The sequence below is a fragment of the Pezoporus wallicus genome, unplaced genomic scaffold, assembly GCF_028554395.1.
Source record: "Pezoporus wallicus isolate ANWC-B61680 ecotype Strahan unplaced genomic scaffold, APGP_CSIRO_Pwel_v1 contig_4589, whole genome shotgun sequence".
In the NCBI taxonomy this organism is placed as follows: Eukaryota; Metazoa; Chordata; class Aves; order Psittaciformes; family Psittacidae; genus Pezoporus; species Pezoporus wallicus.
The window spans coordinates 3,440-16,292 of NW_026641249.1; the positions used below are offsets into that span (position 1 = coordinate 3,440).

The 12,853-nt window shown below is 57.3% G+C and overlaps 1 protein-coding gene across 1 annotated transcript; it reads right to left on the reverse strand.

Moving 5' to 3' along the window:
• Window positions 1–2,225: 2,225 nt before the first annotated feature.
• LOC130606422 (heat shock factor protein 5-like) lies at window positions 2,226–10,499 on the reverse strand. Its single transcript, XM_057422739.1, is given in 9 exon segments — window positions 2,226–2,888; window positions 3,191–3,703; window positions 5,380–5,477; window positions 6,710–7,081; window positions 8,030–8,390; window positions 8,392–8,834; window positions 9,219–9,299; window positions 9,382–9,570; window positions 10,406–10,499. Coding segments are annotated over 9 exon segments (2,814 nt in total).
• Between the last annotated feature and the right edge of the window lie 2,354 nt (window positions 10,500–12,853).

The following is a 12,853-nucleotide window of genomic DNA, read 5'->3' on the forward strand; positions in this document are numbered from 1 at the left end:
GCCTTGGCCTGCATCCAGGGGCGCATCCTGCAGCGTGGCAAGGGCTGGCTCTGCCCGGGCTGGATGAGCTTTGGCAGGACACGGCGGCCCTGCTGCTGCACTGCCTGCTCCTGGGAGAGTTGCACCAGCATGGGCAGGGCCCCCAGCTGCACTTCCAACCTTTTCCTGGCCACGTGCATCTTCAGTGCTGACCAGGCTCCCCCAGCACGCAAGGACCCCAGGGAGGAGGCAGAGCCCAGCCGCACCGGGGTCTCTGGGTCCAGGCTCACGCAGGCATCCGTCAGGCTCTCAGGGCTGCCGAGCCTCGTGGAGAAGCTGGAGGAGCTGAGGCTGTGGCAGGAGAGGCAGCCCCGCTTCCACAGCGCCCGCAGGTCCCCCCCTGCTCCCTGCCTGGTGCCGTGGTCCTGTGCAGGCACTGAGCCCATCCCCAGCGGCGGTGACAGCGTCACTTGCTGCAGCTCCTGGGCAGCCCAGGTGCAGTGCACACAGTTGGGGCACATCCCACGTTTGCCACGGGCGAAAGAGGGAGGAGGGCCTGAGCCATGGGGCTGGGGACACCAGGGCCTCAAGGGGCTGCCTGCCTGCACTGGGGCCAGGCTGCTCCAAGGGGCCCTGCTCTGCCCTCTCCTGCCCTGGGGACAGACCCAGGTACCCCCTGGGTCACAGGGAGGACCCACGGGGCTCTTTGGGCTCTCCAGTGCTGCCGCTTGCTGCCACCCTGCCCAGCATCGCCGGCTCCGTTTGTCACCCTGTGGGAACAGAGCAGAGCACAGGGACCTGCTGGGGAGGACCTCATCAGCACCCACCCCGAGTGACCCCTGGCTCTGAGCAGCCCCTACCTTTGGCCGTCGGGTGGTGATGAACAGGATGGTCCCCACAGCCAGGATCAGGATGCTGAGGCCGAGGAGCCAGTTGGGGTCAGTCATCGTGCAGGGCCTGACAGAGTCGCACGGCACGGCGCAGCACAGTGTGTGCATTTCAGGGACGCTGCTTCCCTGCTCCCAGTTCCTGCCTGCCTGTTTCGGAGGGATCAGGCTCCGTCCTGCCCTGGGAACAGCAAAGGTTTGATCAGGAGCGTCACATACAGGAGAAAGAGCTGCAACGGAATTTGCTTTCACTTTTGGACAAGCCCTGACGTGGTCGGGTGTTGGACAAGGGGATTGCTGCAAGCCCCTCCCAATGGAGCTGCTCTACAGTTCTGGGGCTCTCCCTTTTCTCCTCCTCTCCCCCTTCCCTTTCTCTTTCCCCTTCCCCATCAGCCTGGCCATAAGGAGACCAGAGGAAACCTGTGCCAGGTTTCGCGCCCCTGTGCAGCCTCCCAGCCTTTACTGACAGGGAGCAGCAGCTCCGCTCAGCGCCATCGGCATCCTGGCTCTGTGCCGCGGGTCCAATCCTCTCCCTCTGCCAAGTCCGCATCTCTCCCAGCGGAGTGGAGCCCAGCTCAGGACGCTCGGCCAAATGAGCCTTCTGCCCTGGAGCCTGCCTCTGCTTTTGGAGCCCAGAGCCCCGTGATGTCCCTGGGGTCACTGTGACGCTTCTGACATCGCCCCTTGGGAGCCGCGCGCGGCAGCGCCGGGGGCCCCAGCGCTGTCCTGTGCATGGGGACAGCGGCTGCGGGGGGACGAAGGAGCCCGGCCCCTGCGCTGCCCTCGCGGCCAGGCCGGGAGCCGCTTTGCTGCCAGAGAGGTCAGTCCCGGCAGCGGGAGCGCTCGGAGATGCCCCCGGTGCCGCTCGCCTGCCCCGGGATGGGCCCTGGCTCGCTCCCGGCAGCGCGGGCACCTCCTGGGGCTTCCCTGCCTCGGGCCGGTGGTGCCCGCAGGGCAGGGCTGAGCTCTGCATGGCTTTGGGTTGCAGGGAGGTGGCGGACGGGGAGCGCTTGGACAGGGGCGGCTCTTCCCTGCCAACAGCAGGCGGGGGTCCCGGGCGGAGCCGATGGAGGCGTCTGAGGAGCCGAGGGGCCAGGAACCCCCCAACAGCGGAGTCTGCCTGGGCTCCTGCAGGCACTGCTTCTGCTTGCCCTGCATCCAGGAGTGGGCCCGCAGGAGAGCCGTGTGCCCGAGGTGCCAGGGCTCCGTTAACCACATCTTCCCTATGCGGGACGGCCGCATCCATGAGGGCCATGAAGAGGGCAGGGGGAGACCCTTGCGCCGCCGGTCGGACGGGAGGCGGCCGTGCCCCTCCGGCCGCTGGAATGTCGGCTCTTCCAGACGAGCCCGTGCCCGTGCTCACGGCCGGGGCTCAGCCAGGAGCAGGAGCAGGTCCCGGAGGTGGCACCGCAGCAACCGCCGACGGTCGCGGCGGGGCTGGAGATCGCTGCGGAACGGGAGGCGGTTCCGGAGCACGGCCTGGGGCATTGACCGCAACGCGGGACGTGGTCGGCCCCCGAGCGCGCCGTCCTTGGCGACTGGAGGAGGAGAAGCCGGCGGCAACCTGGGGCGAGGCGCAGGCTCGGCAGGCACAGGAGCCAGGCCCGGTGGCAGAGGAGGAGGGACCGGTGCGAGCAGCAGGCTCCGCAGACCTCGCTCGACGCTCCGGTCCCCCCAGGAGAGGAGAGCGTCGGCAGCGGAGAGGCCCCTCCAGGAACCGGAGGTGGTCCCGGCAGGACCTGCGCGGGACCGTGTGAGCTCAAAAGCCACTGCTTGGAGCCGGCTGCATCCCGTCGGGATTCGGTGATGTCCAAAGATGGAGCCTCCGCGTCCCCTCTGAAGAGCCCGTTCCAGAGCTTGACTCCCCCAAATAAATATCACAGTTGGCAAGAGGTTCCTGTAGTCAGGCGGTGCCTTCTCGTACGTCTCAGAAGCCGTCACGGGTACATTGACATTTCCAGGCATGCCTTGGGTTGCCTCACCAAGCCTCATCATCCTCCCCTGGGTGATTCCCCTGGCCCCCTGCAGACAATAACAACTCGTCTGATCTCCCCTTTCTGGAAGTTTCAGAGCAGCTGTCTCTCTTCTGTCACTGCGTCCCACCAGACAGGAGTATTCTCCTTTCAAAAAACACCAAACAAAGAGACAAAGAAATGAAACCAAAGATCCCTCAATGTTCTCTTGTTATGGCTGCAGGGACAAAGCGAACCGTTCCCCACTCCCAATGGACACCTGACGAGCGCTGAGCGCTGCCTAGATGGTTTACTGGGCGATGAGCTAAACCTCTCCATTCCTGGGCACGTTTACCTCCCTTTAGCCCTTACCTGCTCTCCTCTGAACAGTCCTTCCAGAACAATTCAAGGGGGAGCTGGGCACTGATACAGTGGTTCTCTCCCTTCTTTGGGGGCTTCCTGTGTGGCCACAGCTTCCAGTGCCATTTCAGCAGCAGCGGTACGTTCTACGCATGCAGTGTCATAGGGAGCAAGAAGTTCTCCATCACAGCCTTCTGCAGCAGTTAATGCTTGAGCTGCTTCCATCAGAAATGAGGTGTCTGCTGCCGCAGGAGTCAGAGGTGCCAGTTCACTTTCCTCAGCGGCAGAAGGGGTGTCGCTCTTCCCACTACTAACCAGGAGCGGCTGACTTCTGAGAGACTGAGGGGTTGACATCTCACTCTCCACAGGTTCCACTGGCACTATTTCAGCGTTGGGTGGTGAAAGCATCTTATCCAGAACCTCAAGTATGGCTTCAAAACTTAATTCCTCCATCATCTTCTCTTCACCAGAAGCCCCGCCACAGGGCAGGCATTCAGCTGCACAAGGTGGCTGCGCTGGTGGACTCTGGGAGAAACAGAAGACAGGGAACGTTCATACCAAAACCACACAGTGATTGATCAGTCAGGGCTGATGGTATTACTGTTTCTAAGGACTGTGCAGGTGGTTTCTGATTATCAATACACAAGCAGGGCAGGATGAGCAATGCTGGAGCCGTCTGCATCCCCCAACAGAACCTGGGGAAGTGCCTGCCCCTGAGCACACACAAGGTAAACTGATTACTGGCCAGAGCTCAGTGAGATCCACAGGCAAAGCACCGTATTCTGTACCACCTGCACAGCCCCTGCCACCCTGCTCCCCACCCTGGAGGAATGATCCAGGCTACCCTAACACTTGGAAACATCAAGTCCTTCTGAGCCATTCTGCACAATACTCGTGTTGTCCTGCTCCCTGGGTGCCTCTGGGCTGCTCACCCAGAGGGGACCTTCCAGCAATCTCTGCTCACATGCACCAGCAGCTTTTGACTGGCACTTCCCTGCCTGTGCCTGCATAACCCAAGCAACCACTAAGGAGCAAGTGGTTAACCAGCAAGTTACCAGGACACTTACTGCTTCAGGAACCAGTACATCTCTTCTGACCCCATGGACTCGCTTTTCATCAAGCACCTGAGTTTTACCAGACCCTGTGGGCACTGTATTTCTATCACCTTTCAGTCTAGCCACACCACCACCCCGACAGCTCCTTGGGCACCATTTGCTATCCCAGACACTGATCTCAGCCTTCTGAGATGAGCAGTTATGTGATTGCGACTTCCCGACACTCAGACCGATCCTCATGTCCTGGAGGGAAAAGCAGCTCACAGTGGAAGTGGGAGGACAAAGACGCACTGCCTGAGAAAGAAACACCAGCCTATCAGCGGCAGGCCTGGCTGTTGGCTACTTCTAGCCTTACAGCAACGTGTTATCCTGGCCACAACCTGCCCAGCTTGGGTAAGCTCAGATGAGAAAAGGAAAACATGCAATGAAGACAAAAGGTTGATATTTGTAAGACAAGACACTGGATGATCAGGCTTGCATAGGTCAGCCCTTTTGCAACACACACATCAGAACTTGTTTTGCTTGCCCTCTGGAAGGAAAACAACCAAAAGCATATGCGTGCTGCTGCAATGCAAAAGGAAGCCCTGGCATTTGTACTGAGGTTCTTTTGCTATTTGATAAGCCAGGCCACCCAATCGGGAGCAATTGCCCCCAGAATTCCAGAAAGGAAGTACTGGAGTTTTCTCTGAGGTGAGCCCAATTCCAAAAGTCACCTTAGTTTTTCTCATTCACCCAGTGAAACTCAGAACTGCCGCAAGCTCTCTGGGATGGAAAAGTGGAGCTGGTTCCAGGATTTCCGTAACATTAAAGAATCACCTTTGTGCAGGCAAGGACATTCTTCAGATAAACGGAGACTCATGAACTAAAGCAAATTCTGGTGCAGCCACACATATCACTTTGACAGGAAAAACCTCTCCAGCGATGACACCCACGATGCTGCTGCCCTGACACCTCACCTGCATGGCAGCCTCTGCCCCTGCCACGTTCAGTGCTGTTCTTAAATGGGCATTGGGAAACCTCGTGACTTGCCCTTTCTCCAGCAGATCCATTCCCAAAATTCACTCCCTCTTGCCACAAGCCCAGAACCCTGCAGTCCACGTGCAGGGGCTCCTCTGCTTCCCCCTGCTCTTCCTGCGCTGCACTCACCTGCACAAAGCCGCAGTGGGTGCACGCCGCAGCTGCAGCGCTGGCGCTGACAGCGAGAGGCTCTCCCTGGGCAGGGGGTGAAGGACACTGCAGCGCTGCTGGAGAATTCAGACACAGAGATCAGACTGCCAGAACTGGTGTTCAGTGTGCACAGTGCTACTGCTTACTTGGATTAAACACTGCACTGACCACAGAGTAAACTGCCTGAAATGGGTTAGGACCTCCCCAGTGGTTGGAAGACTGATTTCTTCACCCTAAAACGTATTGGTTCTGACACATGTGCATGCAGATTACAAATATATATACACACTCAGAGAAACTTCATGGTCACGATCTTCTAGAGCTTAAGATCACCTTTTTGATTTGGCCGCCTGACTGCCTCATCGCAACATACCACAGAAAGTGGATTCACACAGGAAGGGCCTGCATGTTCACACTCACAATTAAACACTGATCTTATTCCAAAAAGCAGCCTTGTAGTTGAAGCTGTATTCTGCAGGTATTATTTTTTGGTGACTTGCAAAGATATCTTCAGAGTAAAGGCTTTCTTTGCAGGACAGATAATCTTTACTGATGGGCAGTGTTAGCAAAGGCAAAGGTGTCAATTTCTTTTGAATACGTCTACCAATTGAATCAAGATTCCACACACCTGCTGCATTCACACACTTCTGTCCTACCCTGTGAATTGCAGAGAAGATATTTCTAAGCTCTTCTATCTCTGCTATAGTTAATCTCACCAGAGCCAGAAGAAATGAGCAGCTAAAGCACATTCTGTCACCAGCTGTTATCAAGTAAAAGACAGAGAACAGGGTCTCATTTGAACGCTAACGAGAGGGGCATGAATGGAAGCTTATGAAATCCTCATTTACTGAACAAACAAAAGATGCAGCCCCTCCCATCAAATAAGATGGATCTGCCTCAATGGAGATTTGGGGTTTGCCAAGAAAGAGACACACTTCTGCCTGTACAAGCTACGGATGGGAAACTTCACCCCCTCTGCAGGACACAACATGGGGGAGGTGAAAAAAACCCCATGCAAGTTAGCCTAACGCTGACTGGCTGTGGCCAATTGGTTTCCTCCTCGCCCTGGAGCCTCCAAGGAGAGGATCTCTGGAAAGTCACCAGGGGACCCTCAAAAGCTGGACCAAGGACAAGAACACAAACCAGAACATCTCTGGCCTTTCGTGGTCTCTCTTCCTTTTCTAGACTTTACGCTTGCTGTCTAATTTCCACCTGAGATACACACATGGGGACAGACACTGGAGAAAAACATTTCCAGCATCACTTGTCAATAACTGCTTGAGCAGCAAGTGCAGAACTTTGGCCATACCCGTTGGATCGGGGGCTTGCGAGCACTGCCCTGGAGACGCGCAGCTGCTGTCTTGCGGGAGGGAAGCGGCCCCAGCTGGAGCCCCTTGCTGAAGCGGCAGAAGCCAGAACACAGTCTGCAGAGTGTACGTGACCTCTGTGGAACACTTGTGCAGGACCGGAAAGGGAGCCCCTGGGCCTGGAATAGCTGGGGAAGCCCGGTGCCCTGGCAGCAGCCCAAAAGAGCCCTGCCATGTTCTGGAAGGGATCGGAGTCTGCTGGAAAGGCTCTGGCACGAAAGCACCGGGGTTCTGGCACAAGGCCGCTTTGTCCGAGTAACCAAAGAAGCTCTCTGGACCACCAGGTTGAGGAGCCTGTCCTCCAGTCACCAGTCCTGCAAAACAAAGGGAAACAAGGGCTAAGGAAAGCAGTTTTCACTGGCGCTGCAAGGCAGGATGAGGAGCCAAGGCTCCACAATGTTCTTTGGGAAGACTACCTTTGCTCCAATGTTCTTCATCCACAAACAGACTTTATTCTTACACCTGAACATACAGTAACATAACACTGCTGTGCCAACACACGCTCGCCTGTGACCATTCAGTCTCCTGAAGTCTCCAGTACCAAGTGATCAGGAGTTAGAAATGTGCTAGAAATTGAAACGGGTGGCACCTGACTGAACCAAGCATGAGGATTTCAGAAAGTGCCGTGAACTACAGCAGACAGTACATTGCAATAAAAGGGGAATCACAAAGCACTGCTTTACCAAACTCCAGCTTTGCTACTAATACTACTAACATTTATGATAATAACCCTGACACTTTAAGGTTAGGGATAAGATTAGGGTTATGAGCCATTAGGGATAGCGTTTGAGGCCATCAGAGTTACGTTTAGGGGTAAGGTTTGGGTAAGGTGTTAGCGTGAGGGTTATGGTTTAGGGTTACGTTTAGCATTAGAGGATATTAGGGTTAGGTTTAGGGATTAATGTTAGCGTCAAGATTAGGGTTAGTGTTATGGGTTAGGTTTAGGGTAAGGGTTACTGCAGGGCTATGGGTTAGGGGTTCCCGTTAGGTTTTGGGTTATAATAACCCATTAGCCCAGGGGGACACCTGACAGAAATCTCGGTGCCGCGTCTCTTCTCCTTTGCACAGAGCTGACGGGATGCTCTGCTTGGCACTGCACATGGGCCACCGCTTCACGCCCATTGAATGACTGCTGAGGCAGCATCTCCACTGCTACTGCCGTGCACGGAGGAGGAACGTTCTTCGGGTTCCCCTCACCTGCAGGGTGCCGATTTACAAACCCCACGGTCCCCAGCGCTTCTCACCACCACGCTGGGGCCCACCCCAGCTCACCGGGCCTGGCACCTCGCCGAGCCTCGGGGGCGGCAGCAGCGGGTCCCCGTGCAGCGCCGTGCCGAGCAGGCGCTGAGAGGGCTGGTGCGGGCGGCTGGGCACCTGCAGGCCGGCTGCCAGCTTCTCTTTGGCTCTCGTCAGGCGCTTCAGGTGGACGAGGAGGTCGGGGCGGTCGCGGCTGAAATGGGGGCTGTGGAAGTGGAGCAGGGGCCCGGCCGAGCTGCCGGCATCGCCCCCCGGCAGGCCCTGCGGGGGCCCCGGCCCCAGCTTGCGGAAGCCGTACAGGTTGAGCTGCCGGATGAAGCTGGGGAAGTTCCTGGTCTTGAAGAAGGCGGCGGCCAGCGCCCCCCCCCTCGCCGGCCGGCCCTGCGCCCGGCAGCTCCCGCTCGAAGAGCCGCCGGTCGATGAGCAGCCCCTCGCCACGGGCATCGCAGCGCCCGGAGCCGCAGCGCGGGCTGTTCACCAGCTGCCACAGCTTGCCCGGGAAGCGCTTGGGGTCGACAGCGCCGGGCAGCCGCTGCCCCTCCATGGCTCTCCCCGCCAACGGACGCTCGGGCCACTCGCCCTGCACCGGCCGCCGCGCGAGGGCCGGCCCCAACGGCCCGCGCTGGGGGAGCGGCACCGGCCCGCGCGCCGCCGGGCACGGGAGCGGCTTCAGCCTGCGCTGCCCGCCGAGGCCGGCCCGGCCTCTCGAGCCCCTCGGCACAGCCGCACCCGCAGCGCCGCCACAGCCCGCCGGCGCCAGTCCCGGCCGCTGCCTCGGCGGCTCCCCGCTTCCCTCAGCTCCGCCGGTGCCTTCAGCGGGCCCAGGTCCCGACGGCCCCTGAGCGCTGCCGTCCCTTCAGCCGCTTCCCGTGCCCCCAGCCCCGACGTCGCCTCAACGCCGTTCGTTACGGAGGCTCCAGCGTCACACTGCTCAAGCCCCGTGAGCTCCATCCCTCTGCCCCGGGAAACCGGGAAGGGCAGACCCTGCTGCTGCCAACGGCACAAACCAGGGCAGGACGCGCAGAGCGGCCACCGCCTCCAGCGCTCTCGCGCCACGAAAACCAACTCCGCCGGCAACGTGAATTTTCTCTGCTCCTCTCTTCAGCGCTTTGCTCAGCGCAGCCTTCTAAACCAGTAAATAGCTTCTCATGACAGAGACCGTCAAACTGAAAGGGAGTTATTCCAGCTCCGCACTGGTGTAAAACACCAGCAGGTGTCCCGTGCCACGGGAGCGGCTGCCGAGGCGGGAGCCGGTGTAGGCAGCCGTCCTCTGGGCTGTCTGGGACCGAGAATGGGAAAAGAAATGCTGGTCTGGCCATTCCGCCGGCACCACACTGGTTCCTAGGTCTGTGCTCACCCGGCGGAGCAGGCGGCCCGCGCCCCAAAGGCGGCTCCTGGGGTTTTAACCGCTCCAGTTCCTCCCGACAAGGTGCCAAAGGGGCGGTCGCCTTCGTGTCTGTCTGGGCTCGTAAGGGTTGCTCCCGCGATTCCACCCGTTCCCGGCTGTGCTCGGTGGGTCTGTCCGTGCCACCTCGCTGGGCTACCCCTAGTAAAGGTGCGGCCTCGGCGTTTCATCACCCGCACTCAATTGTAAGCCGCCGCGGCGCCGTCGGTGTTTTCAGCGGCCAGACAGGTCAATTGCCGGGAGAACGGGCACGGGTGATAACGCCTCTTCCCCAGATCCATCACCCCCCTGTCAGTTCCCTGTTGTGCGGCAGCCGCCGAGGGGAATTGTCCTGCGTTAGTGACCTGCGAGCGTGGCACAAGGATGGACACTTCTGGTAATGGAATTGGGTTTGGTCCCGATTCCCGAGTCCACTCTACAATTGCAGTCAGCATCGATAAGGGCCATTCTCCATCGCCTCGTCCAGCAAAACAAAGTGTTCCACGGGGGAGTTCCCACGTCCTGCCGTAGAGCAGATCAAACCCCAGGGTGCTCCTATGAGCAGCACAACCGGTACTTGAACACCAGTTAGTTTCTGCTCCCCGGGAGCCATAAGGCAACTTCTGCAGTGGGACACTCTTGGATCGTTCCCTCAGTTCCCCGAACGTTCCTTTTACGGTGAACTGGCTTTCTATCTAGATCGTTTGGTCGTCGATTAGTAATTCCCGACGTCTACGCCCCTGCGTCATTTAGGAAGTCTGCAGACGATCTCCTGGGTCCTGTCGGCATGGAGATCACGGGCTCCTGATGTTTAGCAAAGAGCCGTTGCATTGCGCACCCTGCCGGGCAGGGCGGCTCACTGCCCGCCCCGGGGGTGCCCCTTTTTGGTCGCGGTATTAGCGAAGTCAAATAAAGCCCGTTCTGGGGCCGAGGGCACGGATTTAGAATGAACGATTTGCTTTCTTTTGGGCGCGTGGGGGACGTGTGTGGATCTGACGTTTTCGTAGCCGCCGGAGCTCCTCTGGCCGGATCGATCGCGGCGAGCACTGGTGCTCTCTCCTCCATTGCTGCCTGCTGGCTGCCATTCCCATGGATACAGCGAGATCCCCGAACTCTGCAGGTTAATCCCAAGAGGGTCCCCTCACTCCTGCGGGTCTGTACTACTGCCCCAGGAAGCGGCTCGTGTGGTCAATGGAGAGTTGTGGTCGCCCGCTGGGGTGGTTCAAAATGCTCTGGGACGCCAATAATCTCCCGCTTCTGCTCCCCTCGGGAACATTTGGTCTCCTCCTGGGAGGGACACTTGCCACGCACACTCCGACTTGGATTCCACTCGCCATCTGCAATATTTGTCCTGCAAATTTGACGCTTCAGCAGGAGCCCCTGGGATGGCGCGTGCAGCAGTACGGGCATCATCGCCTCCTCCTTTGTGGTTTCAGGTTTAATCCAGGGCCGCATAGGTACGGGTTCTGGGGCAAGATCACAACCAAAACCTTCATCCAGTTCCTCATTACCATCACGGTGCCGGGTATCTCCAGCCCATATTGCGGGCTCCGCACAACCGATTCATTGCCGGATCTGTTCCGCTGAACCCGACCGCAGCACTTGGCTCCCCACATCCAATTGTTCCTGCTGAAAACCTGGCTCGGGTTGCAGCATTCTCAGGTTGTTGTTTCACTCCTGAGGTCACCAGCTCGTGCCCTCAAGTTTCCTCCGTTTTCTTCTGAAGTCAGGAGTCAGCCAAGTTTTCAACACTTGGTTTCCCGATTCCAAGGCAAGAGATTCTCCATCGACAGTTGTTTCGGGGGCAGGGACTATCTGATTGCCTTTTGCGTGCAAGAGAAACGACCCTAGCACTGCACTATTCCTTTACCTTTCCCGTTTTACCTTTCCGCTGACTGCGAAACCGCTGTATCCGCTCCACCACTTTATCGCCACCTCTCCAGCATTTTGGGGCCCCTTCTATTCCCGCCGGGGATGGCGCACACGCCCAACCCCGCAGCAGTTTCTCCCTGGCAATCCCGCGGGCGGCTACACCGACGTTTTCTGTTGCCTTCAGAGGTTCCACATTTGGCACAAAATCCCCGCTGGGATCCAGCCAGAGCGCTGAGATCAGAGGCGGGGGCCGGACTGTGGGCTCCGCGCTGCGGGCTCCGCGGAGGCCGCTTCTCAGCCGGGTGGGGCAGCGGCCGCGCTCTCCTACCTGGGGCACACAGAGAGGGTGGAGCCTGAACCTAGTGCCTGACCATGTATTATGGCAGGGGGATCATTAAAGTCTCCTGTCAATCGCAAAAAATTCATAACAGATACAGCTTTCTGTGTCCTTGCTACCGGTGTAAGTCCTTCTTCCCCCGTTTTTTGTTTTTCCAATAGTTGTTTCAAAGTTTGATGTGTTCGTTCAATAATAGCTTGTCCTCCAGGAGAATAGTGTCAGTAGTAACATATTTCAGTTTCCCAAAAGAGGGTACATGAGTCACATCCATTTGCCAAAGCTGAAGAGGCTGGAGGCCTCAAGGGTTGACTTCAAGGCCTCTACCTACTGCTTGGCCTTGACAATCGTGACAAGATTAGTGATTTTTGTCATGATGTGATCTAAGGCCTCATACTGAGCTTTTGATAGAACTCTTTTTTGTTCTGCCTTTGACTCACCCTTTAAAAGGGGCATTGAGATCGGTCAGATCATCATTTGAGATTTGAGCTATTTTCAGGGATGTTGACCGGAGGAGCATGTGTTTGCACCGTGATCCCAATGTTTCCAGTGTAGTCAGCATCAATTACACCGGGTAATACAAAGATTCCTTTCCTTGATGTTGATGATCGTCCCAGTAGCAAAGCACCGTAACCCATGACCAAGAAGTCCATTTAATTGAGATGGAATACAGTGAACAGAAGTATCAGTTATGGTAAAATCTATTGCTGTTGCCACGTCCACTCCGGCACTCCCTATGGTGGCGGAGGGGATGCAGTCCAGACACCCTGATTTTGTGTCGCATCGCACTCACATTCAAATTTCCCAACGGGGTTCTGTCTTTTTTAAACTTTGAACGACATTCAATTGTCTTGTGGCCAAATTTGTCACATTCAATACATTTGTCTGCAAAATCAGTAACACCACACTGAGGGGGGCGGGTTGCTGACCTGATTTTCTTTACAGTACGCTGCTTTTTAAAATGCCCCATCCGTCCACAGTTATAATATCTCATACCTTTAGTACCCCCACGATCACCCTGACCTTGTTGTAGAAGGGGTTTAACAGCAGCGGTGAAGGCAGTAGCCATGTATCGAGCCTTTTCCTCTGCTGTGCCCACTTTAGAACATGCATCCATCATTTCTTGAAGACCAGCAGATTTTTGCAAAACCTGCAAAATACGCTTACAAGCTGGATTAGCATTTTCCATAGCCAGAGACATAAGCATCTTTAGCATTAGACGCCAGATCAATATTCTTT